At 60.1% G+C, this 27,991-nt stretch overlaps 3 protein-coding genes across 19 annotated transcripts; all 3 read right to left on the reverse strand.

Moving 5' to 3' along the window:
• Positions 1-12: 12 nt before the first annotated feature.
• On the reverse strand, positions 13-4,461 carry SIX5 (SIX homeobox 5). Its single transcript, XM_033223710.1, has 3 exons — positions 3,268-4,461; positions 1,582-2,387; positions 13-1,335 (listed from the first exon to the last, which is right to left on the reverse strand). The coding sequence occupies exons 1-3, from the start codon at positions 4,065-4,067 to the stop codon at positions 725-727; spliced, it is 2,217 nt and encodes a 738-aa protein (XP_033079601.1). The 5' UTR covers positions 4,068-4,461; the 3' UTR covers positions 13-724.
• A 461-nt stretch (positions 4,462-4,922) lies between these two features.
• DMPK (DM1 protein kinase) lies at positions 4,923-19,335 on the reverse strand. 15 transcript variants are annotated; one of them, XM_033223730.1, is made up of 16 exons: positions 17,319-17,497; positions 15,461-15,519; positions 14,902-14,993; positions 14,563-14,646; positions 14,388-14,483; positions 13,617-13,765; positions 13,239-13,332; positions 12,795-13,001; positions 12,449-12,712; positions 10,380-10,465; positions 7,784-7,895; positions 6,922-7,079; positions 6,730-6,827; positions 6,512-6,558; positions 6,131-6,220; positions 4,923-5,800 (listed from the first exon to the last, which is right to left on the reverse strand). In XM_033223730.1, the coding sequence occupies exons 1-16, from the start codon at positions 17,495-17,497 to the stop codon at positions 5,648-5,650; spliced, it is 1,968 nt and encodes a 655-aa protein (XP_033079621.1). In that variant the 3' UTR covers positions 4,923-5,647. The 15 variants fall into 15 exon arrangements, with proteins under 15 accessions (XP_033079621.1, XP_033079611.1, XP_033079608.1 ...); XM_033223720.1 differs by lacking the exon at positions 15,461-15,519 and having other exon boundaries at positions 6,131-6,216; positions 12,795-12,851; positions 17,319-19,335; XM_033223717.1 differs by lacking the exon at positions 15,461-15,519 and having other exon boundaries at positions 6,131-6,216; positions 12,464-12,712; positions 17,319-19,335.
• DMWD (DM1 locus, WD repeat containing) lies at positions 18,126-27,638 on the reverse strand. 3 transcript variants are annotated; one of them, XM_033223712.1, is made up of 5 exons: positions 27,063-27,631; positions 25,658-25,840; positions 20,710-21,990; positions 19,756-19,830; positions 18,126-19,406 (listed from the first exon to the last, which is right to left on the reverse strand). In XM_033223712.1, the coding sequence occupies exons 1-5, from the start codon at positions 27,501-27,503 to the stop codon at positions 19,359-19,361; spliced, it is 2,028 nt and encodes a 675-aa protein (XP_033079603.1). In that variant the 5' UTR covers positions 27,504-27,631; the 3' UTR covers positions 18,126-19,358. The 3 variants fall into 3 exon arrangements, with proteins under 3 accessions (XP_033079603.1, XP_033079604.1, XP_033079602.1); XM_033223713.1 differs by lacking the exon at positions 19,756-19,830 and having other exon boundaries at positions 18,847-19,406; positions 27,063-27,628; XM_033223711.1 differs by lacking the exons at positions 18,126-19,406; positions 19,756-19,830 and having other exon boundaries at positions 20,373-21,990; positions 27,063-27,638.
• Between the last annotated feature and the right edge of the window lie 353 nt (positions 27,639-27,991).

Here is a 27,991-nt window from a genome sequence, read left to right on the forward strand (position 1 = left end):
CCACACCCCTGGTGGTGGTGTAGTCCGGTAACTTTATTTTCATTGAAAATGGAGGCATAACATGTCCTAGAAAAATAAAGATTTAGAATACGAAGGAGACACAGTGGCAGGGCTGCCCCCAGGGATGAGGGACTCTTTGGTCTGGGCCAGATAGGAGGACAAGGGCTTGAGTGCAGGAGAGCTGGTGGGGGAAGACCCCCGCGTCCCCACAGCTGCCCCCTCCCGCCCCCAGCAGGAAATGCCACGCTGGGGAGGGTCTCCAGTCTTGGGGGCGCGGGGCTGCCTGTCCTCCACCTTTGGATTCCAGACAGTTGTGACAACACCAGCTATCAGCAGAGCTATTAATAGTGTTTCAGGGAGTGACAGGGAGAGGGCTCTGGGGGCTGGAAGTCCGGCCCTGGGGCAGGGTGTTCCACTCACAGCTAGTACCAAGTGGAGGGGCAGGGCCCCCGAGTCAGGAGCCTGGGTCCTCCATGTATATGGCAGGGCACAGCACGGGGAGGGCTGTAACAGAGAAGCTTCCCATCCAGACAGGGAGGGAGACCTGGACAGGAGGCAGCCAGGGACGCGACCCTGGGCACCACCAGGGCTTGGAGAGGCCACCCGGGCAGAAGGATGTGGTGGCTGGGGTCTTCAGCAACCGTGTTTCTGGGGCCCCCTCCTCCCACTCCTGTCCCTGTGTCTTCAGCACCATTGTTGGGAGAGGCCACAGGGCCGCACTGGGTCACAGTTCCAAGGGCTCCTCCACAGGCACCGACTGGAGCTGGGTCAGAACCTTGGCCTCAGCTTCTAACCCCTCGTCAACTTCACCCCCTGCAGTGGCCCCCAGGAGCAGCCCCTCGGGGTCGGGGTCCGGCAGCCTCAGCACGGCGTGGGGGGCCTGTGTCCCCAGCCCCTTTTCTGCTTCCAGCAGCCCCTCTGTTCCTGTGCTTAGTTCCAGCCCTGCTGGCCAGACAGGCACAGCCGCGGGTGACAGCATCAGCCCCTCCGGTGGGGGCGCTGGGAAGTTGGGAAGGAGGCCAGTGGAGTCAGGGGAGAAGGGCAGGCTGGTGCTGGAGGTGGTGGCAGCGGCGGGGGGTGGCTGCTGCGCAGAGAGGGTGCCTAGGGCGTGAGCCTCTGGGAGAGCAGGGCTGGGGGCCACCGGGAGGCCTCCCTCGGGCACGGAGATGGCTGTCTCTGGCTTCAGGGGCAGGGCCAGGCCAGGAGCTGGCGGCAGGACCTGGGAGACGAGCATGCTGGTGGGAAAGGTGGCGGTGAGGATGATCTTGCCCTGCTGCACGGCCACACCCGTCACGATGGGGCTGCCAGACACAGGGTTGGCCAGGAGGAAGTTTCCTGTGGGGAGAGAGGGACCGAGCGCAGGTGAGAGCCAGGAGAGCCCGCCAAGCCAAGCAGAGGTAGAGACTGTGCGGCTGGAGGGCGGGCAGAAGGAGCCTTCCAGCGGGCCTTGTCCTCGGGGCACTGAGACTCGCCAGGGATGAGATGCCCCCCCGGGAGCCCACTGACAGCTCCTCTCTCTGAGATGACTGCACCCGCTCCCCTGGCTCTCACCCAGGCCTGAGGGAGGGAGATTGGGAGTACCTGGGGCAGTGGCCGAAGGCAGTTGCAGGGCGGTCACGCCCACCCCGGAGTTGATGAGGTGCACGTTGGCAGGGCCTGCTGCAGCTGCCACCTTCACAGGGCTGCCTGGCCCGGCTGCCAACAGCTGCAGGGGCCCCACAGCCTGGGGCAAAGTCACCACCTGCGAGGTGGGCACTACCTGGGGTAGGTTCAATAGTGGGGAGGTGGGGCTCAGGCCTGCGGGGTACCCTGGGGGTGGGGAGAGTGGTACCACTTGTGGGGCAGCCACAGCAGGCACTGGCCCGGGGGGAAGAGGAAAGGTGGCAGCCGGCGGGTGGCCAGGCACCACTTGGGCCAGGGGCCCTGGGACCTCCTCTCCAGGGGCTGATCCTGGAGCAGCCACCTGGGCCCCTTTGGTCTCAGGGGCCTCCGGCTGAGCCTCCTCCAGCCGCACCTCCCCTGTCTGAGGGTCCAGGACCAGGGAGGTCTTGGCCTCGCTGGCCCCCTGAGGGCTGGGCTGCGGTGGAGGGGCACCCCCGCCCCCAGTGAGCAGCAGCGGGCCCAGGCTGGAGGCCTCGCCCAGAGCTAGGCCGTTGATGATGACAGGGCCCCCGTTGAGGAGCACTGCTGGGGAGCTGCTAGCCGCCAGGAAGCTCCCGTTCACCAGGATGGAGGAGGAGGCCGGACACGGCGCAGGAGGGCTGGTCCCTGCCAGGAATATGGGGCCCTGGGCAGCGGCCTCGGCGGACACTGCGGCCACCCCTCTCTCCAGGTTCTCAGGACTTCGGCTGGACTCGTCCTCAGTCGTGGGATTCCCATCAGACTCGCTGGCAGGAGAAATGGCTGTCAGCTGGGGTCCCTTAGCCTGTGGGGCCTCCCACAGAGCCAGCCGGCTGCTCCCCCCACTTTCCTGGCCCAAGTTTCGGTGGGTCATTCCAGGGGTTATGAAGCCTCTCTGAGACCACCCCAAACCCCGGGGCCTTTTGCAAGTCCTGCATGGACACCACTGCAGAGAAGCGCTGGGGAGAGAAGAGGCCCTTGCTCTCCCCCGCCTCAGCCTCGGGTCCCCAGAGGCTGCGCTCCCAGGTTGCCCTAAAAGTTCCTTGGTTGGGTATAAAGGGCGAGTGCCCTGGAGAGAGGGAGCAGCAGCCGCCAGCACAGTTCCCGGTGCCCTCCCCGCGGGGCGTCAGAGAAGGGAGAGGCCAGCGCTCAGGGTGGGAGGGGAAGGGCTTGGGTTACAGGGAAACCGGAGCTGAGGAAGGTTCACGTTTCACAACAAAGGCAGACGATGGACCACGCCGTCGGGACTCGGAGGGGGTGTGGGGGCGGGTGGGTAAGAGTAACGGTCAGTGAAGAAAGGCAGCCCCTGCGCGGGCTGGGGGTGACCACAGGCCCCTGCCCCCTTTCCGCAGCCCCTCTAGTGCCCCCCGCGGTGTGGTTCCCCAACACCGATGGGATTGGGGCAGGGCTCGGAGTGGAGCCGCTGGAAGAGGAGACGCGCGCGGGGCAGTGATGCCGGGGAGAGGGCCCAGGCGGGTGTCTGTCCCGTCCACGCTTAGTCCCCGCGCCCCGCGGGCGCCCGGGGTTGTGAGCGGGAGGTGTCCAAGGACCTCGGCACGCCGGCCCCAGTAATAGGCACGGGGAAGGAGGGCTGGTGGACGGGATGTCCCCAAGAGAGGGGGACTTGCGCCGCCCGAGGCCCCTCACCTCTTGCAGGGCGCGCCGCCTCCGGCCCCGGTCCGGTCGCGCTGTCGCCGGTTCTTGAACCAGTTGCTGACCTGCGTGAGCGAGAGGCCGGTGAGCGTGGCCAGGCGGCGCTTCTCGTCCGGCGTGGGGTAGCGGTTGCCGCGGTAGCAGGCCTTGAGCGCGGCGCGGGAGCGCTCCTTGAAGCAGTAGACTGTCTCCTCGCCGTCCCAGATGGTCTTGGGCAGCGGGAACTTCTTGCGCAGTCGATACTTGTCCACTGCGCCCAGCGCGCGGCCGCGGGCCCGCTCGGCCTCATGGTAGCGCGCGCGCAGGTAGAGGTCCTGCAGGAAGGCGTGGTGGGCGGCGGGGAAGGGGTGGCTCTCGAGTAGCCGGTAGAGCTCGGCGTACTCGCCCCGCTGGAAGGCCACCAGGGCCCGCGCGCGCAGCACCGGGTCGCTGCCACGTAGGCGCTCGGCCGGGGGCAGTGCGCCCAGGAAGCGGCTCAAGCGGCCGGCGTGGCCCGCCTGGAGCAGCGCCTCGCAGACGCACGCCACCTGCTCGGGCGAGAAGCGGAGGCCCGTGGGCGGTTCGGCAGCGGCCTCGGGGGGCGACCCGGGGACGCCCGGGGATTCCGGGCCCTCCGCTCCCGCAGCCGCTTCGCCCGCCCCGGCCCCGGCCGCCGCCGCCGCCTCACCCTCGGCCGCCTGCAAAGTCTGCAAGAGCTGGCGCGCTTCCTCCTCCTCCTCTTCGGTCGCCGCCGCCGCCACCGCCTCCCCCCCGGCCGCCGGCCCCGCGCTCGGCTCCGCAGGCAAGGTAGCCATGTTTTGCAACTTTGGGAAGTTCCTCCCTCCTTCTCTTCCTCCCTTGGGCTTTCCCCAGCCCCCTCCCCCGCCTGTCCCCCCTTTTCGCCCCCACTCCCCGCTGTTCTCGATCTTCTCCCTGGCCGACCCTGCGCCCTACGCCGGGAAGGCGAGACCCGGGTCTCTGTCCCCGTGTGTGTGTCCGTTCCCCTCCCGTCTCTGTGATTCTCCCTTTGTTTTCCCTCCGCCTCTGGCCGCGCTTTCTGCCTCCCCCCAGCGTGTGCTTCTAGCTCAGGGCCTCAGTTTCCCCATCGGGACAACGCAGAAGGTAACGGGCCGTCCAGGAGGGCTAAGGGCGCGAAGCCTCCGCCCCGAGACTGAGCTTCTGCACGCCTCCGTCTCCAGGGTCCTCTGCAGGCCCCCACATTCCCCATCTCGGCCTGCGCTCCGCCCCTCGGAATTCCCGGCTCCGCAGGGGGGGCGGGTCTGGCCGGGAGGAGGGGCGGGGAACGGGCTAGAAAGTTTGCAGCAACTTTTCTCGAGCTTGCGTCCCCGGAGCGGATGCGCGTGGCGTGCGCAGGCGCAGTGGAAGGAGGATGGCCGCGCGCTGCCAGCCCATCCCCCCTCTTCTCGACGCTCGGTGGCACAGCTGGGCCACAGCTGGGCCGGGGCGGTGCCTCCGGGTGGCCCACTCGCCCTCCTATTGGCCGGACGCCAAAGCCCCGCCCTGTGGCTTTTCCTCCCCCAACCCTGATTCGTCCGCTTCGCATCCCGCTAGCTCCTCCCAGACCTTCGGCCGCCTCTACTCGCCTTCGCATTGGTCGGCTGCGCAACCTCCTGCCCACTACGCAAACCGCGGACTGTGGAGTCCAGAGCTTTGGGCAGATGGAGGGCCTTTTATTCGCGAGGGTCGGGGGTGGGGTCCTAGGTGGTGACAGACAATAAATACCAAGGAATATCGGGGTCTCAGTGCATCCAAAACGTGGATTGGGGTGTTGGGGGTCCTGCAGCCTGTCAGCCAGTCGGAAGACGAGATCAATAAATATCCAAACCGCCGAACCGGTCAGAGCCGGCTCGGGCTCCGAGAGCAGCGCACGTGAGGAGGGGGGCGCGGGATCCCCGAAAAAGCGGGTTTGGCAAAAGCAAATTTCCCGAGTAAGCGGGCAGAGGTCGCGCCAGACGCTCCCCAGAGAGCAGGGCGTCATGCACAAGGCAGGATTTGCAGTTTGCGAACCGACGGTAGGTGAGGGTGCGTGGAAAGTGGAACACGGACAACCCGGCTTGCTGCCTTCGCAGGCCTGCCGTTTGCCCATCCACGTCAGGGCTTCAGCCTGGCCGAAAGAAGTCGTCTGCGATCCCCCCAGCAGCAGCAGCAGCAGCATTCCCGGCTACAAGGCCCCCTCGAGCCCCGTTCGCCGGCCGCGAACCCGGCCCCTCCCTCCCCGGCCGCTAGGGGGCGGGCCCGGATCACAGGACTGGAGCTGGGCGGAGACCCAAGCTCGGAGCGGTGTGAACTGGCAGAGGGTGGGCGCGGCTTCTTTGCCGTGCCTCGGGCGCTCAGTCTTTCAACGGGGGCCCGGAGTCGAAGACAGTTCTAGGGTTCAGGGAGCGCGAGCGGCTCCCGGGCGGCGCCAGACTGCGGTGAGTTGGCCGGCGTGGGCCACCAACCCAGCGCAGCCCAAGGCGGCGGCACGAGACAGAGCAACGGCGAACAGGAGCAGGGAAAGCGCCTCCGATAGGCCAGGCCTAGGGACCTGCGGGGAGAGGGCGAGGTTAACACCCGGCATGGGCCTCTGATTGGCGCCTGGGACTCGCCCCGCCCACGCCCATAGGTGGGCCCGCACGCCTCCCCGCGCCCCACCCCCGCCCCAACAGCCGGCAGCTGTTAGTCCACTCGCACGCCTCGAATCCCGTCTGAACTCGTCATTGGCTGCTTCCTAGCGGCCTGTGTTGATTGGCTGCCCGAGGATCCGCCCTCCCGCCGTGGGCCCAGCCCTGCAAATGCGCAGCTAAGCGGGTGGCACGGGGCTGGTGGAGCGAGGGGCGCGGCGGCGGCGGCGGGGCGCGTGGGCAGCCGGACGTACCCTGGGAGGGAGCAGCAGGTGGCGGCGGTGCATGGGGCCTGGCCCCACCAGCGGGCACTGGCCCAGAGCCACGGCCGGGGGGCCATCTAGCTGGAGAGAGAAGGGACAGGTGACCCGATCGGAGCCCAGCCCAGCCCTCAGCGGTGGGGCGAGAGACAGCGAGGGGAATCAAGGCCGGGGAGGTTATCTAGGGAGATCCCGGAGGGAATCTGGTGAGCCTTGAACGGAGGGAGATCTGGGGCTGAACGAAGGGCTTCTGCCCTCCAAAGTCGCAAAGACGTAGTAGGGTGAGCCCTGTATATGGACGGGGAGACCAGGAGCCAGGGAGGGATCTGTAGAGTGGGCAGCAGGTCTGAGGCAGGAGAAAGAGAGGGGTCTTACATGGGAAGGTGGATCCGTGGCCCGGGGACTGGGGACCCCCGTGACAGCTGGAAGGAGAAGAAAGAGGCATAGGGCGCGTGGAGGGGCGAAGGAGGGCGGTGGCGTGGCGTGCCCCAGCGTGGGTCCCTTCCCTCCTCCAGGTATCTATACATGCCCCGCAGAGCAGACGGCCCACCTCCTCCCGGCCTTCCGGGGAAGGGGACACATGAGGGACTCGCCTGTGGCTCCCTCTGCCTGCAGCAATTCCATCCGCTCCTGCAACTGCCGTACGTGCGCCTCTAGGTCCCGGTTCCGAGCCTCTGCCTCGCGTAGTTGACTGTGGGGAGGTAAGGACGGTGAGTCGGTCTGAGTCGGACGAGAGGGGCTGCCAAGGGTTGCCATGGGCCCCGCGCCCCGGCCCCAACCCCGACCTGGCAAAGTTCTGGTTGGCCAAGCGGATGGCCTCCATCTCCCGGCTCAGGCTCTGCCTGGTGAGCACCTCTTCCTCCAGGGCCTCCTGGAGCTCCCGCAGCGTCACCTCCGCCTCAGCCTCTGCCACAGGGATACCCGCTGGAACTGCCACTTCAGCCTGCGTATGGGGACCGGGCTTAAGGCTGCCTGTGGCTCCTGGAGGACTCAGAACTTGGGCACTGGTTCCAGGCTAGGGATCCTTGCTTGTCCCCTACTTCTCCGTCCCCTCAAAATTTCTGGAATCCCCACAGCTCCTGCAATGATCCAAGCCCCCTCCCTTCCCTACCTCCCTCAGCCCCTTCTCTGAGTCTGGTCCTCTAAATCCACACAGGGACCAGAGGGCTGGTCCTCAAACACTAACGCAACCTATGTCCCTCTGCTGCTCAAAATCCCTCCAGCTCCCTAATGCCCTCACGACAAAAGGCCTTGCTGGGTTTTGTTTCCTGCTGGCCTCTCCAGCATTCTCAGGAACGATTCAGCTAAACAGGAACAAATCAGGATTCCCACCTGCTTAAGGCCTTTGCCCTTGAGGCTCTCGCCTGACCACCTGCCACCTTTCTTTCCATGGCTGGCTTCTCCTTCAGGAGCGTTCAGCTCAAAGATCAATTCCTCAGATCCCCACCAACGCACACAGCCTTACTTAATGCCCCACTGTAACTACAGAGACCGTGTCATGTCTGAAGTAACCTTGTCTCTCCATGGTTTCTGTCTGCTTCTGTTCAGGAAGTCCCCAGAGGGCTCTACAGCACACGCCACCCGGGAAGCCCTCACCTTTTCTCTCCTGCTTGCTACTGACGGAACCCCTCCCCTCCACCAACTTACTGTTTCATCCCGTCGGGACACTGAGGACTCCAGGCTAGGCGCTTGCACGTGTGGCTCAAGCAGCTGCTCAGCCTCCAGTTCCATGGGTGTGGGGCCTGGGACCTCACTGTCCCTGGGGAGAGGGGGTGGGGAGGGAGATGGAATGCTGATTCTCTGGTGGAGAACCAGAGCTCCTGGCCTGTAGGTAAGGGGCAGCTGCTTCAAAGATCTGATTTGAGGAAGGGGAGCGACAGAGCAAGGGGAACAGTCTCAGGTAGGCCAATGGCCCCTCCTCTGCTTAGGAAAAGCCCTGCCCCTCCACTGGCCTTGGGCCCCTGGGAGCTGCTCTTTGTAAACCTTCTGCAGGGACTCGGGGTCCAGACCCCCATGTTCTAGGGTCAGCTCGTCTCCTCCCTTGACATGTGATCTCTGCAGACCCCTCTTCTTAGGGCCGCAGGACAGGGAGGCCACCTGATGAGGGAGACTGCTTGGCTCTGGCCACCTCCACAGATGTGGTCCTAAGACTGGGCATGAGACCCCAAGATGGCGACTTGAGGTCACCACACCCCACTCAGTTGTGGGAAGGGGACAGCTCCTCCCTAGGGTACGAAGTGGCTGTCCCCACCAACCTAGCAGTCCCTCCTGTGGGAACATGGCTCAGGACCTAGCTATCCTGGGCATGCATCTGGGCTCCAACAGAGGACGTGTGTTCAATCCTGACACATCCTCGGTTGGAGCTCAGATGCATGCCCAGGAGCAGTTCAGAATCGAGTTAGAGTTCATTAACGGTAAGGTACAGTATTTGTAATGTTGTCCAGTAATAAAAGCTGATTAGAAAACCAACTGTTCTCTTAGACAAAGTAGCATGAAGAAGGGGAAAAAACAACAACAACAAAACACCTGTTCTCCAGTATTTAAACGTGTCTGTGCACGTGTGAGCCACTGCCATCTGGTGAGCTCACATCGACTTCCTTTTCCTTATCTGTATTTTTTTTTTTTTTCTTTTTTTTTGAGACGGAGTCTCGCTCTGTCGCCCGGGCTGGAGTGCAGTGGCCGGATCTCAGCTCACTGCAAGCTCTGCCTCCCGGGTTCACGCCATTCTCCTGCCTCAGCCTCCCGAGTAGCTGGGACTACAGGCGCCCGCCATCTCACCCGGCTAATTTTTTTGTATTTTTTTTTTTAGTAGAGACGGGGTTTCACCTTGTTAGCCAGGATGGTCTCGATCTCCTGACCTCGTAATCCGCCCGTCTCGGCCTCCCAAAGTGCTGGGAATTACAGGCTTGAGCCACCGCGTCCGGCCTCCTTATCTGTATTTTCTAATTTACTTGTGATAAGCAATGCATTATTTGTGTAATTAATACTTTTTTTGAGACCAGGTCTCACTCTGTTGCCCAGGTTGGAATCTATCGTGGCTCACTGAAGCCTCAAACTCCAGGCTCAAGTGATCCTCCTACTTCAGCATCCTGCATAGCTAGGACTGCAGGCACAGACCACCATGCCTGGCTGACTTTTTTCAATTTTTTGTTATATTTTGTTATCTCATTATATTGCCCAGGCTGGTCTTCAACTCCTGGGCTCAAGCAATCCATCCACCTCAGCCTCCCAAAGTGGTGGGATTCCAAGCGTGAGCCACCATGCCCAGCCTATAAATTTTTTTTTTTTTTTTGAGACGGAGTCTCGCTCTGTCGCCCAGGCTGGAGTGCAGTGGCCGGATCTCAGCTCACTGCAAGCTCCGCCTCCCGGGTTTCCACCATTCTCCTGCCTCAGCCTCCCGAGTAGCTGGGACTACAGGCGCCCGGCACCTCGCCTGGCTAGCTTTTTGTATTTTTTTAGTAGAGACGGGGTTTCACCGTGTTAGCCAGGATGGTCTCAAACTCCTGACCTCGTGATCCGCCCGTCTTGGCCTCCCAAAGTGCTGGGATTACAGGCTTGAGCCACCGCGCCCGGCCACTTTTTTTTTTTTTTGAGATGAAGTTTCGCTTTTGTTACCCAGGCTGGAGTGCAATGGCACGATCTCAGCTCACCACAACCTCTGCCTCCCGCCCTTAGCCTCCTGAGTAGCTGGGATTACAGGCGTGCACCACCATGCCCGGCTAATTTTGTTTTTTAGTAGAGACGGGGTTTCTCCATGTTGGTCAGGCTGGTCTCGAACTCCCGACCTCCGGTGATCCGCCCGCCTCGGCCTCCCAAAGTGCTGGGATTACGGGTGTGAGTCACCACACCCGGCCTAAATTAATACTTTTAAATGGCCTTATTGTTATGTGGCTGATTCAAAGAGTTTGCATTCTTTTACAATTAGATTGTAAAAGTCTAAACTTTATATTTTCCAAGATTCTGAAGTCCTGTGACTCTGTCTACTACAGACGTAAAAGTTGATGGTTACGAGATTCTGGGAAGCCCAGTCTGTGACTATGAGGTTTTAAAATTCAGTCTAACATTTTGAAGTACATATATCTGACATTTTAAGGTCCTCCAACTCTGGCCTCTTAGGAGTCTTTGGTCCCAAAACAATAAGGTTCCAAGACTGATCCTGCGACTCTGTTGGCTGCCAAGGAGCAGGACCCAGGAAACTCCAGCAGCCTCGGGGCCTCTGGCAGTCGTCCAGGGCAGTGCTTACCTGAGGGCCATGCAGGAGTAGGAGTAGCCCACGAAAGGCAGGTGGACCCCCATCGGCGCACCTTCCCGAATGTCTGACAGCGTCTCCTGCACAAGACACACAGATGTGACCAGCAGTTGTTAGGGTGGGCCCTTCACTGCTTTTGGATCTTGGCTTACATGTTCCCCACAAACCAGCCCCAACTCAGGGCTTATCTAAAGTGGACCCCCCGCCCCAGCATTTTTTTTTTTTTTTTGACAAGGAGTCTTGCTCTGTTGCCCAGGCTGGAGTGCAGTGGCATGATCTGAGCTCACTGCAACCTCTGCCTCCCAGGTTCAGGCGATTCTCCTGCTTCAGCTTCCCGAGTAGCTGGGATTACAGGTGCCCTCCACCACACCTGGCTAATTTTTTATATTTTTGGTAGAGACGGGGTTTCACCACGTTGGCCAGGCTGGTCTTGAACTCCTGACCTCAAGTCATCTGCCCACCTCGGCTGGTTTAGTCCCAAACTCTGGGCTCAAGCAGTCCTCCAACCTCAGCCTCCCAAAGTGCTGGGATTACAAATATAAGCCACTGTGCCCGGCCCACTTTTTTTTTTTTTTTTTTTAGATAGAATCTTGCTGTCTCCCAGCCTAGAGTATAGTGGCACGATCCCAGCCCACTGCAGACTCCACCTCCCAGGTTCAAGCGATTCTCCTGCCTCAGCCTCCTGAGTAGCTAGGACAACAGGCACACACCACCAAGCCTGGCTAAATGTTGTATTTTTAGTAGACACAGGGTTTCACCATGTTGGCCAGGCTGGTCTTGAACTCCTGACCTCCAGTGACCTATCTGCATCAGCCTCCCAAAATTCTGGCATTATAGGCGTGAACCATCTTGCCCAGCCTATCTTTTTTTCTCTTTTTTTTGAGACAGAGTCTCACTCTGTCACCCAGACTGGAGTGCAGTGGCATGATCTTGGCTCACTGCAAACTCTGCCTCCCAGGTTCAAGCGATTCTCCTGCCTCAACTTCCCCAGTAGCTGGGATTACAGGCAACCATGACCACGCCCAGCAACTTTTCTTGTATTTTTAGTAGAGACGGGGTTTCACCATGTTGGCCAGGCTGGCCTCAAACTCCTGATCTCGTGATCCGCCCACCTCGGACTCCCAAAGTGCTGGAATTACAGGCATGAGCCACAGCGCCCAGCCGCAGCCCAGCCTATTTTTAAATTTCAATTTAATTTTATCTTATTTTTGAGACAGAGTCTCTCTCTCTGTTGCTCAGGCTGGAGTGCAATGGCACAATCACAGCTCACTGCAGCCTTAACCTCCTGAGCTCAAGCAAGCCTCCCAGGTCGGCCTCCGTAGGAGCTGAGTATACAGGCATGCGCCACCACACCCAGCCAATTTTTTAAATATTTTTGTAGAGATAGGGTCTCACCACATTGCCCAGGCCGGTCTCGAACTCCTGGGCTCAAACAATCCACGCGCTTCGGCCTCCCAAAGTACTGGGGTTACAGGCGTGAGCCACGGCGCCTGGCCCCACCATTTTTTCTTGTATCCTGTTGCTTCCCTTCAGGGTACCTGCCACACTCTCCATAATTCTCTAATTCTCTAGACTGCAAGTGGATGAGGGCAGGGACCAGAGATGATCTGGTCAGTGCTGAATCCCCAGTATTGTCCAGCAAAAGGGCACCCAGAGCCAAGCAAGCATTCCACGACAGCTTATTACACGGCGAAGAGAGCCGGCCCGAGGGAGGAGGAGTCCTCTCCTGCTTCTCATCTCTCGAAGTCTCAGCTCAGATAGCTCCCCACTCCAGGAAGCCCTCCAGGACCTTCCTTGCTGAGTCAGGAGCCCCCAACCCCCTGCACTCTATTGTCTCAGCCCTGATCATTCTGGGGCTTCACTGTCTGAAGACTGGTCTGTGTTTCCCCACTGGACTAGAAGTCTAGGTCACTGCTGGGTCCTCAGCACTAGATGGGCACACAGCAGGTGCTCTGGGGAATGAGTGATTCAGGACCCCAGGAGGTAGGCACTGTCCTTACTCCAACTTTATGGAGGGAGCATGGGGAGGTTCCCGCAGTCGAGCAGGGGCTGCAGGTACCTACCCCGCCCCCGCTCACCATGGCAGTGAGCCCGTCCTCCACCAAGTCGAAGTTGCATGTGTCGGTAGCACCTTCGAAATCCGGTGTAAAGGGGGGCATGCTGTCTCGGAGACCATCCCAGTCGAGGCCAAAGAAGAAGGGATGTGTCCGGAAGTCGCCTGCTCCACCGCGGCCCAGCCGTGTCTCCGGGGGACACAGCAGACGCAGGATGAGGTCTTGAGCCTCCTCAGGGACCCCTTCGTCTGCCAGCGGCAGAGAGAGGTGCTCCTGCTCAGAGAGAGAGGGGGAGGAGGCGATAGTTGGGGAGCGCCTACTTGGAGAGGCCAGGGCTCCCTGGGGCCATGCTCACCTTGTAGTGGACAATCTTGCCGTAGGTCTCCGCCGTGGAATCCGCGTAGAAGGGCGTCTGCCCATAGAACATTTCATAGGCGAACACACCCAGCGCCCACCAGTCACACTCGGGCCCGTAGCTGCCTGTCCCAGGCCCACCGCCCACAGCCTGCAGGATCTCGGGGGACAGGTAGTCTGGGGTGCCCACAGCCACCAGTGACCGCACCTGGACCAAAAGGAGCAGAGCGAGGCTTGGGCCCACCAGCTCTGGGCCCTCCTTCCAACCACTCCCCAAATGCTTAGCCTCTCCCTCTGCCTGGTCTAATGCTCTGCCACACAGATGCACACTTAGGCCTAGGTCACCTCCTCCTTCCCCCTCCAAATCCAGTCCTGCCCCCACACTCTGCACCTCCCATCCCTCATTAGCAGCCCAAGTTGCTCTGTGGCCAGGGCACTGGCTCACCGTTCCATCTGCCTGCAACTTGAGACAGGAGCCGAAGTCGGCCAGGCGGATGTGGCCACAGCGGTCCAGCAGGATGTTGTCGGGTTTGATGTCCCTGCATCGAGGAAAGGAGAAGGGTGGGATAAGTGAACCTCCCTTCTGTGGTCCTGCCAGGCTCTGTCCCTCTGGGCAGTGCCACCTGGGGTGCCACTTCCTTGGGTTCCGCCCCTGTAGGGATTCTACAGTTCTGGACCCTACTCCCAGGCATGCCCCAGTGGGCCCCAACCAAGGAGGCCCCTCTCTAGGCCCTGGCCTCTCTGGGCTCTGACCTTCCAAGAACCCTGCCAGGGAACAAGCTTGCCATCCCCTCGGCCTAGCCCTCGGCCATGCCACACCCACCTGTGCACGTAGCCGAGCCGGTGCACCGAGTCTATGGCCATGACAATCTCGGCCAGGTAGAAGCGCGCCATCTCGGCCGGAATCCGCTCCCCAAACTTGCTCAGCAGTGTCAGCAGGTCCCCACCCACGTAATACTCCATGACCAGGTACTGAGAAGGGGTTCGTCATGGGTGGCTGGTAGTCCCGAGGCCCTGATCCATCACGGATGGCCGGGACAACCACTCCCAGAGACACCCATCCCTGGGCAGAGACCTGCAGCCCCAGCCCAGAGATAACCAGAGACCTGCCGGGCCAAATCAGAGACCACCTGCGGCCCCATCCCCTGCCCCTCGAAAAAAACACAAACAAAAAACCTTTCCTGGAATGTCACTGGGCAGATTCACTCCCCCTGAGATGTTCTGGGAAAGAGAACTCAGAGACCACCCAACACCCAGAGAATAGGTCCCAGACACTCCCTCCCTAGGCAGTGGCCCCGTTAGAATTTCTGAAGACCTATCCCATTCCAGGTAAGAGACCCCCCCAACAGAGACATCTTTATACGAGTCCCCCAAAACACCCCAGAAACGGGCAGTGAAACACCATCCCCTTCCAAGATAAGGAAGGCCCCTCATCCACCTGACACACCCTCTTACTGCACACAGACTCTCCCACAGGCGTGGGAGACTTGTGGTGGGCAGCACCCCCAATCCTAGAGCTTCCTCTCCCCACCTCCTTGTCCAGTGACAGCATGGGCTCTGTCCCTCTTCCTAGTCACCCCAGCCGGGAGCTCACCAGGTAGTTCTCATCCTGGAAGGCGAAGTGCAGCTGCGTGATCCACCGCCGGTCCCCATTCACCAACACGTCCCTCTCCTCACGGAAGCACGACACCTGCAGGGCACCCGGAGGAGCTGCAGCCGGAGAGAGGGCGCGGATCCTCAAAGTCCCCCACGCCCGCCCAGCCCCTCACCTCGCCCCTCTTCAGCATGTCCCACTTGTTCATGATCTTCATGGCGTACACCTGGCCCGTCTGCTTCATCTTCACCACCGCTACCTGAGGCCAAGACAGGGAGACAGGGTGGAGACGGCGGGAAAACAGAAGGGCTCACCCAGACCCAACTCCACCCCCTTCTGCACCCAGTCGTGGCCCCGCCCCACCTGCCGCACCACGCCCATTGGTCCCAAGCCCCGCCTCCAGCCCAGCCCTAGGTTCTAAGGCTTAGTCATTCATCAATTTCTAAGGCCCCACCCCAACCCCTATGCCCCACCCACCACAAGTCAAGTCGGGCTCCAGTCGGGTTGGGCTTACCTCACTGAACGCCCCGCGTCCGATCACCTTCAGAATCTCGAAGTCGTCCCTGTGCAGTCGGACCTCCTTAAGCCTCACCACGATGGGCTCCGCTGGGGGCGTGGTGGGGGAAAAGAACCGAGGGTCACCAGAAAAGGCACTGGAGACAAGGGAAAAAGCCCCACCCTCTGTCTCCCCTTCTCTCTGCCTCTCAGCTTCACCCTAGGACTGTCTGCTTCCCAAGAGCTTCCCCACATAAACACTGTGTAAGGTTCTGGGGATCCAAAACTGCCCTCCCATAGAAGTGAGATGCCTGGGAAGCCCTTTGCGGGACAGGGCATTGGACCAGAGGGCTCCAAGGGTGTGCAGGACGGTGAGGGTGGGGTAACGAAGTCTGCAGAAGGGCAGACCGGAAAGAACAAGGGGAGAAGGAAATAAGACCCAGTTCTTCCACCTTCCTGGGCTTCCAGTCCTCCACCCGACTCCAGGTGACAGTTCAGGTGCAGCCAGGGCCCCACTCCCTCGTTCTCATGTAGAATGTCCTGGGTAATGGCCCAGACGTGGGGTTAGTATCCAGTACCTCTAGATTCAGATACAGGTGGTTCTTGAACCACACTTTGGGAAACCCTGGATCTGGGGCTGGGGGAAGGAACAGGACAGGGAGACAAAGCCGGCATGGTCACACATCCTAGACTCAAGTGCTCTGGTCCAGCCCATCTCTCAGTCCTCCAGGAGAAGGGCTTTAGTCCTACCCCTTATTTACAGATGACAATCAGAGCTCTCAGAAGTCAAGGTCCTATGACTAGGAATGTTAAACAGGGCAGTTTGGGTGGGGGGCCGGCTGGGGTGGAGGCTTGTGGCTTAGGGACCATGGGGACAGGGAGGCCTGGACTCCCAGGGGTGGAAGAAGTGGAGGCAGGATGGAGAGAGGGATGGGTATGGGAGGGGAGGGAAGGAGAGGAGACAGTGGGTTCTGGAGGAGAGAGAGGGGTTTCGGGGGGTTCCAGGAGAGTGGGCCAGCAGGGACGAACCAGCCAGGGCTGAGGACGGGGGAGGGAGGAGAGAGCCAAGACATTGAGCCCTTTTAAGGCAGCAGGAACCCAGGCCCCCTCCCCCGCCCCAGGCTTGGCAGGGGAGGGGCCGCAAGATGCAGCTCGGGCCACAAAAGGAGTGCTCCTCCCTGGAGTGCCAGACCTCTATCCCGCCCGGTCTCAGTTTACCCTGCCAGCCCAACTTCATCCTCTGTTAAAGGGGGGCCAGGAGAGTCATTAGGGGCTGCGGGAGGTTGGGAGAGGGTTTTTCCAGAGGCTGAGTGGCCTGGCCCTTCTTGGCCTCCACCTTCCCATCTGTGAAATGGGAGAAGGAAGGAGAGGAACCAGGCCTGGGTCACAAAGAGATGGACACAAGAGGAAGCAGGGGAAGGTGGAGAAACAGGAAACAAGTGTCACACAGCTTGTCACACACAGACCAAAGACCAAGTGCCAGTCGCTGAGGGCCAGGCACGTGAGGGCCAGAGGTGCAGGGTGCTGGGAGTGAAAGAAACCAGTGAGCCCGAGTCCTGGGCTTGGGGAGGAGGTGGGCGGACAAGGCAGCTGGCAGAAGTGGAAGCATCCTCCTTCCAGCCCTGGCCCCAGGCCCGGGAAAGTCCTTGCAAGAAGGGGCTTTGTGGGGCAGCTGGAAGGTTGGAGGCCCTGGGCCAAGAGAACTAAAGGATGCAAGGAGCCAGGGTGGTGAGAATGGTGGCTGATCCACACAGCTCATAGGGACCGAGACTTTGGGGCTGGGGGTGGGGGTGGGTGCAGAACCTACAAAAGGAGGCACACCCAGAAGAACCCAAAGTTGTCCCTCCTGGATCGCAGAGGAGGGGGCACTGGTGGCGCCTGTCTGCAAAGCTGGTTCTCCCCCAGAGCCCACGTGAGTCATCGCCCCCCCAGTGCCTGGGCACCTGTTGGGGCAGCTGGAGAGGCTGGCGCCGAACACCTGCCTGTCGGCTGCGCCCCTGGCAGCTGCCCCATGCTGGCCCTCCTGGCTTGCCCCGGGCTGCAGGAAACCAAGGGAGTGGGCCACAGAGCCCACTTTTGGGGAGAGGGTCCTAGGAGAGGGAGCTCCCAGCATGACACTGGCCCTGTCCCTGAGGCGGGGTGCAGAGAGGCCATGGGAGGCTGTTGGCAGCGAAGCCTGCTGTGACTCCTAAGCCATGGCTCTGAGTCATAGCCACCCTCGCCTCTGCTGACCTTACTCTGCCCCTCCAGGGTGGGGGCATAGGACAGAGAAATGTTGCCCCAGGACCCAGGTCCATGCTCTGAGCCCCAGGATGGGAGGATCTTCCCATGCCCATCCTGCCATCCTGCCCCCCCAACAGCCAGGCCTCTGTGCCCAGACCTGTCTTCTGCCCCACCCCCACCCCATCTGCAGGAGCCCTGAGGGCAGGCACTCACCCCACTGCAAGAAGTCGGCCACGTACTTGTCCTGGGCCAGTTCGGAGGCACCCAGCTCCTGGTGGACGCCCAGAAGAAGGTCGAGCAGGGGCTCCAGCCCCAGGAAGCCGGGGTCCAACACCAGCTGCTGGAGCCGCCTCAGCCGCACCTCGGCTGACATGTTGGACAGGCAGCACCATGGCCCCTCCCCGGGCCGGGGGCTCGGGGTCCTCCTGTCACAGGGCCTGGCAGCCCCTGTCCAGACCCTGGAGCCCTGGCTGCATGTCTGCCTGTCCCTGACTGTCCCCTGGGCCTCTCTGGCCACTTCTGTCTGCTGCTGAGGCCTCCTCCCCTTCTCCCCACCCCTTGGTCCAGCCCCCCTCCCGCCTCCCAGCCTTAACCCCTCACAAGCCACCCCCCAAGCTCCCTCCTTCCAGGGCCCTTCAGAACCCTTCAGTCCTAGAGGGGACGGATGGAGAATCTCAGCTCTCACACTGTCATCCCAATAAAAAGGCAGAGCACAGAGGAAGCCACAGGTGTGATGGATTCCAAGAGGAACCGGCCCATTACTAAAACGGGGCCAGTCGAGGCTGAGTGACCCAGTAGCAACCACCCCCTTGCTCCTGACAAGCTCCAGAGCTAGGAGCTAGGAGCTAGGGGCTAGGGGCTAGGGCTGGGGGCTGGGGGCTGGGTAGGAGAAATGGGCTGAGGCCTGGGAAGGGGGTGGAAGGCCAGGGCAGCTTCTTGGGTGACTCAGAGATGGATTCCGACTCGGACAGTTAAATTTAGCCCTCAGGCTCTCTGCTTTACACTTTTTTTTTTTTTTTTCCAGGAGGTGGGGAAGGGGTGGTGAGGAGAGGACCAGGAGGGGGCACCCTCAGAGCCTGAACAGGGGTGACCTGCTGCCCAAAGCCTGGGGGAGGCAAGTGGTGGAGCCAAGCCCTCCCCAGGCAAAGGAGACCCCAAAATAGCTCCTTGGCCCCTGGCCGGGAAGCCACATTCCTGCCCAGGCTGGGATTAGAAACAGAAACATTTCGGGGGGTGGAGGGTGGCGCGGGAAGACACTCCCTGCGGCTCCGAGAGCCAGGAGGGATCTGAGCTCTTCTTTCCAGTGTGGACCGTTCTCCAGAGTGGAAGTTGGGGCCTCCAGCTGGCCTGGGGTGCCTGGGCCTTGAAAGGGCCAGGCCTGAGAAACTAGAGGCAAGGACCAAGGAGTCCCAGCTGGGCAGGGCTTGGGAAATGTGGTTCTGGGCAGTTTTGAGAATTTAAAAAACACCCAATGAGTACTTCGATGAGGGGCCCTGGCCGCGGGCAGGATGCTCTTCTCCCCGAGAGGGCCCTGCTCCAGTCGCCGGTGTGGGTCACCAGCTGTGTGACTCGCAGGTCTGTTCCCTCCCTGGGATCCGGCTTTTCCTGCTAGGAAAAGGTGTGCGAGGTGCTGGGCCAGGAGCAGGCCTGCACTCCTCCTCTGGGGAAAGTGGACTGCCTAGAACCGCAGAGCACACACACAGGTCCTCTACACCACCTCCTCCGAAGGGGACAGAGCCGCTGAGAAAACAGGGAACTTTAGTATAAATAAGAGGTCCTGGGGGACAGGGAGGAACCTGAGGGGCTTCCATAATTTAACACTCTTCAAAAGCACAGACAATAGCAAGGGCAGCTGGGGTGGGGGCCGGGTGAGGGCTGGACCACCCCAGCCCTGCCCACTCAACTAAGGGGCACACTGCAGACCTGGGGCTCTTGTGGCGGGGGCGGGGAGTCTCTCCCCAGGAGTGACAGTCACATGCTGGGGACAGGGATGAGGGTAACACTGATGTTTCAGAGGAAGAGGTCATTGTACTTGGCAGTGGGTGGGGGACAAGGCTGAGGCCACAAGGGCCATTACATTCCCCCAGTGTCCGGACCAGTCTGGGGGGCCCCCAAATTTTGTGCAGGTTGGGGGACCGGAGCAGTCCATCTGTCATAGTTAGTCTTGTTAATACGTTGATCCATGAGGTCAGCAGGGAGGGTTATGGCTAGGAGGCTGGGGGCATGGGGTAGGGGGCCCCGATATCCATGGCTTCACACCACTGTGCCGCTTGGGGAGTTGCCTGGTTGGGAGGAGATGCCCTGGGGAAGATGAGAGGGAGAGATGGGAGGGGTTAGAGACCACCTGGACTTCAGCCAGTGTCAAGGGGAGGGAGCCAGCCCAGAGTCCCCAAAGCTGCTGCCACCCTGGCCTTGCCCTTGGGTCCACCCCAGACCCCCCAGAGGCCGCTGCTCTAGGTTGGGAATTTGCATCTTAGCTAGCTTCCTGTCCTGGCAGTCGGCACTTTCACTCAATCATCAAAAGTCCTCGGCGGATCCTGAGTGAGGATGGGGTAAGGGTAGGGATGTGAGGGGAGGGGGAAACTGGGGCTCCCTTCTAACTTGGGAGGGACCCTGAGGTGCTGGGGAAAGAACTCAGGGACAGTCCTACCTCTACCACTGACTTGCTGGGTGACCTGGGCCAACTTCCTTCCCCTGTCTGGGCCTCGGTCTCCTCGTCTGTGAACTAGGGAGACAGAGGGGTCTCTTTGAGGACTCAACCAGACTCCCCAAATCCCACCGCTCTTGCCTCTGAGGCACTCAGACTGTACTCTCAAGTTCTAGGGACTCAGGACTCTACAATTCCAAAACCAACGATCTGAGGAACCAAGCCACGGCCTCCAGGACCCTGGGCAGCTGAGTCCAAGCCCTAAGGAGCTGAGACACCCAAGACGAGCTCCGAACGTACAAGGTGCCAAGCCTGCTTTGCCTACTGTGACCTTTCCAACGCCACAGCCCACCCAAGAGGCAAACGCATCCACCCTCTGCCCATTCTACAGGCTCTAAGACTTAGGTGATGAGTTGGAGGTCAGAGGGAGCAGTGACTTGTCCGGGATCACACAGGGAGTGGGACTGGAACCCAGGCCTGGGATTCCCAGACTGTGCCTTCAGCAGGAGGCTCAGATCCTGAGTCCAGAACCAGGCTGGCAGCCACGCCCACAGGCTTGAGCTCGCCCCTAGAGTTTTGGCCTGAAGTACTCAAAATTAAGTTTCACCATTTAAAAAACAGATGTTCAATAGAAATAGATTTTGGTTCGAGTGACGGGCAGTAAGACTTGGCCATGCGGGACCTATCTGCTGCCCTTCAGACGGCCAGCCTTGGACGCCCCATCTCCCAGCTGGCTCTCACACCCACCCCTCTCTCTGCTGCCTGCCACCTGGGGCTAGACCCTCTCACTCTAAGATCTGAGAGATCTTGTTCTGAGACACTAAGATTTCCATGGCTTCCCCTCACCCCACGAAGCCAGAGGTTGTGACAGCAACAAAGCCCTCTCTCTGCCAGTGACTGCTTCTTCCCACCAAGGGTCCTGCCAGGTCCCCGGCAGGCTGGCATGGGGCCACTCACCGCCTTGCCCGGCCGGGCCCAGGTGCAGATGAGGCCCTCCTGGCAGGCAGTGATGATGCAGTCCTCCAAAAACAGGAGGACCGTGAGCCGCTCCTGGGCGATCTTCTTGCACACGAGGGGCTCCAGCAGGGGCACCTCATGGATGCGTGGGCACAGCGCGGTGCCCAGTACCTTGGCGGGGTCCAGGCGGCTGCGGGGAACAGGGCCGCTGGGCTTCTCCCCACCGCCGCCACCACCGCCACCACCGCCACCCCGGCTGATGTTGCCCAGGCTGTGGTAGCGCTTGTGCTCCTTCTCGGCCCCCCGGTCCCGCCGCTCCTGCAATGTGAGCGTGGCGAAGCGGCCGATGCTGAATGGTGTGCCAGGCTCTGCCGCCACGCCCGGGCCGCCTGCCTTGCCCCCGCCCGCCGGGTGCGGGAGGCTGTTGGAGCGGGACAGCGAGCGAGGCAAGGGGCCCGGGCCAGGCTCGCCACCCCTCGAGCTGCTGGCGGCAGGTGGCGTGGTGCCAGGAGTGCCAGGGAGGGTGCGGGTGCGGGCCAGGGGTGGGTGCGGGTAGAGCACATCTTCAGTGAGGTCCCACAGGCAGAATTGCGTGTCCTGGCCCGCCGAGCCAAAGCGGTAAGTGATGGAGCCAGCCTTGGGCAGTGGAGAGACCGGGGCGGCCCCAGCCGAGCCTGTGCCCGCAGCCTCGGGCTCCTCCTCCTCCTCCTCGCCGCTCCGCTCCCCGTCAGCACCAGCTGCTGTCGCCACCTCCTCTGCCCGTGTGGTGTAGGGGTCGAAGGCCACAGCGTTGACCCAGGACTTGTGGCCGTGGCCTCGAGCCACCACGCGGCCCTCAGTGAAGGACCACACAGTGACCAGGTCATCTTCACCACCCGTCACCACGTAACGGCCGTCGGGGCTCCAGCACACACACAGCAGGCCCCCAAAGTAGCTCTTCATGAGCCCGCGCAGGAGCATGGAGTCGAAGTGGAAGACGCGCAGGCAGCCATCCTGGCTCACACAGGCCAGGTGCCGGCCATCGGGCGAGAAGGCGAACTCGTTGAGGGGCCCCTCGCCCACCGCCCACTTGGCCAGCGGGTTGCGGGGCGCCTTGCTCTTGGCAGCATAGACAGAGAAGCCCTCGCCCTGCTTCAGCAGGCTGTACTGGGGTGGGGCTGAGGCGCACGGGTGGCTGACGTTGTATAGGTACAGGTGGCCACTGGCGTGTGATGCCAGGAACAGGCTCTCCGACTCAGGCAGCCACTTCAGATACGTCACCTTGGTCTTGTCGATCAGCCGCTGCCAGGGGAGACAGGGTGGGGTTGGGAGAAGGCAGTAAAACTCAGGCAGACCTTCTCCCCAACCTCAAGTCCCCAAGGCGGCCATTGGACATGGCCCCGCTCACACAGCAGGTCCCACACCAGGCCCAGGTCCTCCTCGATGAGAAGCTCCCAAACTGGGGAAGACAGATGGACACCGGGTCATGAAGACATGGGGGAACAGGGGCTGCTGCCAGGTGGCCACAGGGTGTTCCAAGGAGCCTCAGTGTCCCATCTTTGGTGAGGGGACAGTCCTGCTTGCCATAGAACTGTCCTGTATCTCAGGGTCCTCAACCTCTGAGCCATGGAACAGTAGTGGTCCGTGGCCTGTTAGGAACCGGGCCATGCAGCAGAAGGTGAGCGGTGAGCGAGCAGGCATTACAGCCTGAGCCCAGCCTCCTACTAGAGCAGCGCACCATTTGATCCTCATAGGAGCGCGAACCCCACTATGAACTGCGCATGCGAGGGAGCTAGGTGTGCGCTCCTTGTTAGAATCTAACACCTGATGATCAGAGGTGGCACGGTTTCATCCCAAAACCATCCCCCCAGCAGTTCGTGGAAAAACTGTCTTCCCTAAGCCGGTCCCTGGTGCCAAAAACGTTGGGGACCTCTGCTCTATCTACCTAACCCTCCCCCGATCTTTACTATGTCAGGCTTTAAGCAGGAAATTTCCTCACAGAAAGCCAGCTCCTCAAAGGAAGGGATCTTTGCTTGCTTCGCTGTTCTTTAAAGCAGTGTACACAGGAGGCGGCTTGAAGGTAATTCCTGGACAAATGAGTGACAATCCCCATCCTGCTAGGTGCTTAGACAAAAAACCTCAGCACCTGCCCTTTTCCTCACATCCAATCCTTCCACAAATCCTGTGGGCGCAACCTTCAAAATACACCCTGAATCGGCTGGCACAGTGGCTCACGCCTGTACTTCCAGCACTTCGGGAGGGCAAGGTGGGTGGATCACAAAGTCAGGAGTTCCAGACCAGCCTGGCCAATATGGTGAAACCCTATCTCTACTAAAAATACAAAAATTAGCCAGGCGTGGTGGCGGGCACCTGTAGTCCCAGCTACTCAGGAGGCTGAGGCAGGAGAATTGCTTGAACCCATGAGGCGGAGGTTGCAGTGAGCGGAGACCATGCCACTGTACTCCAGCCTGGGCAACAGAGCGAGGCTCCATCTCAAAAGAAAAAGAAAAAGAAAAAATACATCCAGAATCTGACCTCCTCTCACCATCCCATCCAGCCACCCCAAGCCTGCAATGTTGTGTGACTGGCCTCAGGCTCCACTGCCTGGGCCTGTCTGTCCTCTGCAGCAGCCACAGTGATGCTCTGTTAAGTATCTGTCAGCACCTGGCACTGTCCTGCTCTGAACGCTTAGCAGCCTCTCTCAAGCAGGGTTCCAGAGCCCAAGGCCCTAATGCCCTCAGGCAGCCAGCATATGCAACTAAGGAGCTGCTCTCCCAGGATGAGCGGCCTCCCATCCTTGGGAGAACTGAGCAAATAATCACTCCAGTCACTTCTGCCTTCCAGGGCTCAGGTGAGCCCCACCGAGAAAGGCTCCTCCACAGGTTTCCAACTAAGAGTAAGGCAAAGTCTCTCCACGGCCTTCCAGACTCCCCATGAGCCGGCCCCTCTGTTATTTCCTGGAACTCATCTACCATCCTCTCTCCCTCAGTAACTGCTCTGGCCACACGACTTCTGTGCTATCCTGCATTTGTCCTAGCTGGTCCCACTACTCAGAATGTCCTTCTTGGCTGGGTGTGGTAGCCCACGCCTATAATCCCAGCACTTTGGGAGGCCAAGGCAGGAGAATCGCTTGAGCCCAGGAGTTCGAGACCAGTCTGGGCAACACAAAGAGACCCCATCTCTATGAAAAATACAAAAGTTAGCCAATTGTGGTGGTGCATGCCTGTAGTCCCGGCTGACATGGGAGGATTGCTTGAGCCTGGGAGGCAGAGGTTGCAGTGAACCAAGATCGTTATCACTGCACTTCAGCATGGACGACAGAGTGAGACCCTATCTCGAAAGAAAAAAAAAAAAAAAAAGATGCCCTTCCCCAGGCAACTCTTCTCACCTGCCCCTTCAGGTCTTTATTTCAATATCACCTCTTAGTGAGGGCTTTCCTGACCACCCTGTTAGACTCTTCAAGCTTCCCTCAGCCCCTTCCCCACCATTTCTTCTAAACAGGCCTTAATCACCTGCTGACACATAAAGACTTAACTTGATTAACTGTCCGTCTCCCCAGCTAGACTGAAAGCTCCAAAAGGGCAGGGCCTCCTGTCCAGGGCCCTGAGATGTGATATCCCTACTGCTGGGAACGGTGCCTGGCACAGAACGGATGCTCAAAAACTATTTGTGAATGGATGAGCTAATGAATTTTTAATCCACTCACTATTCCGTTCACTCCCTTCAGCCATTCACTCATTCTGAGAATATTTATGGAACACCTCCTCTGGACCAGAGAGAATGAGACAGAAGCCAAGAGCAGTCCCTGCCCGTGGATAAGGTCGTTTACTGGTATCTCCTCGTAGGCCAAGTTGGCCCAGGACTGAGCAATCTCCATGTGTGATTCTACAACAGCGGTTCTGCAAGGTAGGAACTGGAATCCCATTTTGCAGAGAAGGAGAAGTGAGGCTCAGAGAATGGTCACCTTCCCAAAGTCACACGGTGAGTAAGTGGTGCAGCAGGGCTTTGAATTCAAAGCCTCCAGAGCCCAGAACTCAAAGAGCAAGGGTATCAACTAAGTCCCAACTTATTTACTAGCCTCAATTCTCTAATCTGCAAAATGGGCAGCACACTTCTGTATCCACTGGTTGATAAAACCTCAAGGAGTGGCCAGGCGCGGTGGCTCACGCCTGTAATCCCAGCACTTTGGGAGGGCAAGGCGGGTGGATCACGAGGTCAGGTGTTTGAGACTAGTCTGGCTAACATGGTGAAACCCAGTCTCTACCAAAAATACAAAAATTGGCTAGGTATGATGGTGGGCACCTGTAATCCCAGCTACTCAGGAGGCTGAGGCAGGGGAATTGCTTGAACTGGGGAGGCAGAGGTTGCAGTGAGCAGAGATTGTACTAATGTGCTCCAGCCTGGGTGACAGAGCGAGACTCTGCCTCAAAAAGAAAAAAAAAATTGACGGGCGCAGTGGCTCAAGCCTGTAATCCCAGCACTTTGGGAGGCCGAGATGGGCGGATCACTAGGTCAGGAGATCAAGACCATCCTGGCTAACATGGTGAAACCCCGTCTCTACTAAAAAATACAAAAAACTAGCCAGGCGAGGTGGCGGACGCCTGTAGTCCCAGCTACTCGGGAGGCTGAGGCAGGAGAATGGCGTAAATCCGGGAGGCGGAGCTTGCAGTGAGCTGAGATCCGGCCACTGCACTCCAGCCTGGGCGACAGAGCCAGACTCCGTCTCAAAAAAATAAATAAAATAAATAAATACATAAAACTCAAGGAGTCAAGTATTCAGCACAGGGGTAACACAACATAGGGCCTGCGTACAGTGCAGCTGTCACTAGCTGCTGTCACCCCATTCTCCATCTCTCCCTGGTCCTGCCCCTCTCAGGCCTACACTGTTCCCCAGGCAGCTGCATCCTAAGGGCACATAGTGGGTAGGTGAGAAGGCAGAGCAGTTGGGGGTTCTGGGGGCTGCAATCACCTCCTCATTGAACAGCTTGCTGGTGTCCTTTTTGATGAGATCCAGGTACTGCACCTGACCCGCTGAGAAGCCCACCAGCAGGGAGATGGTCTCGGTGGCAGCAGTGAACTGGTTGAAATCGTGGCAGGTGGGCTGGGTGCCCTTGTAGATCCGCTTGTCAATTGGCTTGTTGAGGTCAATGGACTTGAGGGGTGGGAGAAAAGGAGTTAATGGTGTATGACACTGAGAGGAAAGAAGAGGATGTTGAGGTTGGGGGAAACCACTAAGAGGAAGTAGGGTTAGAACCCAGAGGGAAGTGGGGAGGTGAGTAGGTGGATTGGGAAGGAGGGGGCAACCACAGACGGGAAGGGGACCTAAATCACAGATGGAGTAGCAAAAAAGATAGTAAGGATCCCCCTTGACCACAGTGCCTCCCCCAAGCTGGGTCACCCCTAATTCAGAGACACCCTTGTCCGCAACTTCAGGGCTCTGGGTCCACACAGTTCCTGAGCTCCGATTCCTTTTAGCCCCACCACTCCACCCTATAACCTCAGCAACTCCCTTAGGACCTAGTACCACACTATTCCAAGACCCCCAAACCTCAAGGTCACCCAAATTCCCAGGACTCTAAAGCCTAACATCCTAGTATTCTCTTCACTTTGGAATCCCTAAACCGCCACAGTTCAGGGACCCATCAAAACTCATAGTCTCCCACATTTCAGGCCCATTTACTACCTTAGGGCTCTGAGGATCCCCATCATCTCTGGGACCACCATAAGTTTCCCAAGGTTCTCACCACATCGCTTTAGAGATGCCCTGAATCACACCTGCAGATTCCCCTGCCAGGGCCTCTCATCCCCTTGAGAGCTCCCATCAGCTTCCAGACGCTCCTCCAGGACCCTCATGACCGCCAGACCCCAATTTTCTCTAGGATCCCATTCAGCTTCTGGATCCCCTATTACCTTCAAGGCCTCCATCACTTCTAGACTTCTCCACATTCCTGGGCTCAATCTCAAGACCCCTCTCCAACACCTCCAGGATGCAACACTGGGTTCTCCATCACCTCTGAGCTTGCATCACCTCATGATTCCCCATTACCTGCAGAATACCTGCCACCCCAGAACCCGGGGGATCCCACCTCATCTCAGATACCCCATCAAGTCCAATACTCACCATCCCAGAACCTCTACGCATAATGGGGGTAAAGGGGATTTCCCCCATCACCTCAAAGATGCCTGCCCAGCACCCCGGGAGCCTCCCATCACATTTCAGAATCTTGTACTCCCTCCAATGCTGCCGCCCCAGGACGTCCATCACATTTAGGATGCCTATCTCAGGGCCCTATGTCAATTCAGGCACCCTCCTATCAGTTCTCTGGAACGTCCATCCTTTCAGTACCCAGGGCCCCACGATGCAGGCCGCTCACCCGTTGGCTCCCACGGCGGCAGCAGCCTGGGTAGAAATAGAGCTCACGGCCCAAGTTGAAACAGACGCGGTCTCCCCCCGAACCCAGCCCCGCGGGCGTGGCGGGCGGCTCCCCGGCCCCGGCGCTGTCGGGCTCCCCGAGGCGCACGAGGCTGAGGCGCACGGCGGGCAGCGCGGGCCCGGGCCCGGGGCCTGCGGGCGGCGGGGACGACGCGGGGCCTGCAGCGCCGGGACCGGAGGCGGAGGCAGGGCCGGGCGGGGGCTGCGGCGGCTGGGGCGGCACCGGGGTCTGGGCGGAAGCCGGACCCGACCTGCGAGCGGCGCCGTCGCCCGGGAGCAGCTTGTAGAAACCCTCGCGCGTGCGGAACTGGGACTTAATCTCCGCGCAGTCCCCCATGGCGGCGCCGGGGCCCGAGCCGCCCTCCGCGCTGCCCGCCGCCATCTTGGGCGCCCCCCGGGCCCCGCCGCTGCCGGACTGCCGCCCGCAGCCGGGCCCCTTGCCGGAAGCCGCGGGCCCGCTCCGGAAAAGGTGGAGTCGTCGCCCAGGCAACGCCTCTTCGATTTGCACCCAAGTCCGGAGGCGGGACGAACCCCCACGGTCGCTCGGGTAACGGTGCTGAGACTGTGGGCGGGGCGAGGTGGGCGCGGCCTTTGTGCCTGTGACCGACTTGTGGTTGACTGCGGGGGCGGAGCCCGCAATGGAAAGAGGCGTGGCCGGTTAGAAAGCTCAAGTCCTTAGCAACCGCGCCCTGGGAACCGTTTGCCTAGCAACGGAGGGACCCCCACCAAAGAAGCCCTCATCCATAGTCCAGCCTTCCCATGAAGTCACAGCCGACCCCAAGTGACCCTGGTCTCTCTTTAGACGCTCAACATACACTCTCCTGACCTCCAATGTTTCCCACTGACATATTCAAATCCCTGAATGACCAC

Source organism: Trachypithecus francoisi, unplaced genomic scaffold (assembly GCF_009764315.1).
Source record: "Trachypithecus francoisi isolate TF-2019V2 unplaced genomic scaffold, Tfra_2.0 Lachesis_group12, whole genome shotgun sequence".
NCBI lineage: Eukaryota > Metazoa > Chordata > Mammalia > Primates > Cercopithecidae > Trachypithecus > Trachypithecus francoisi.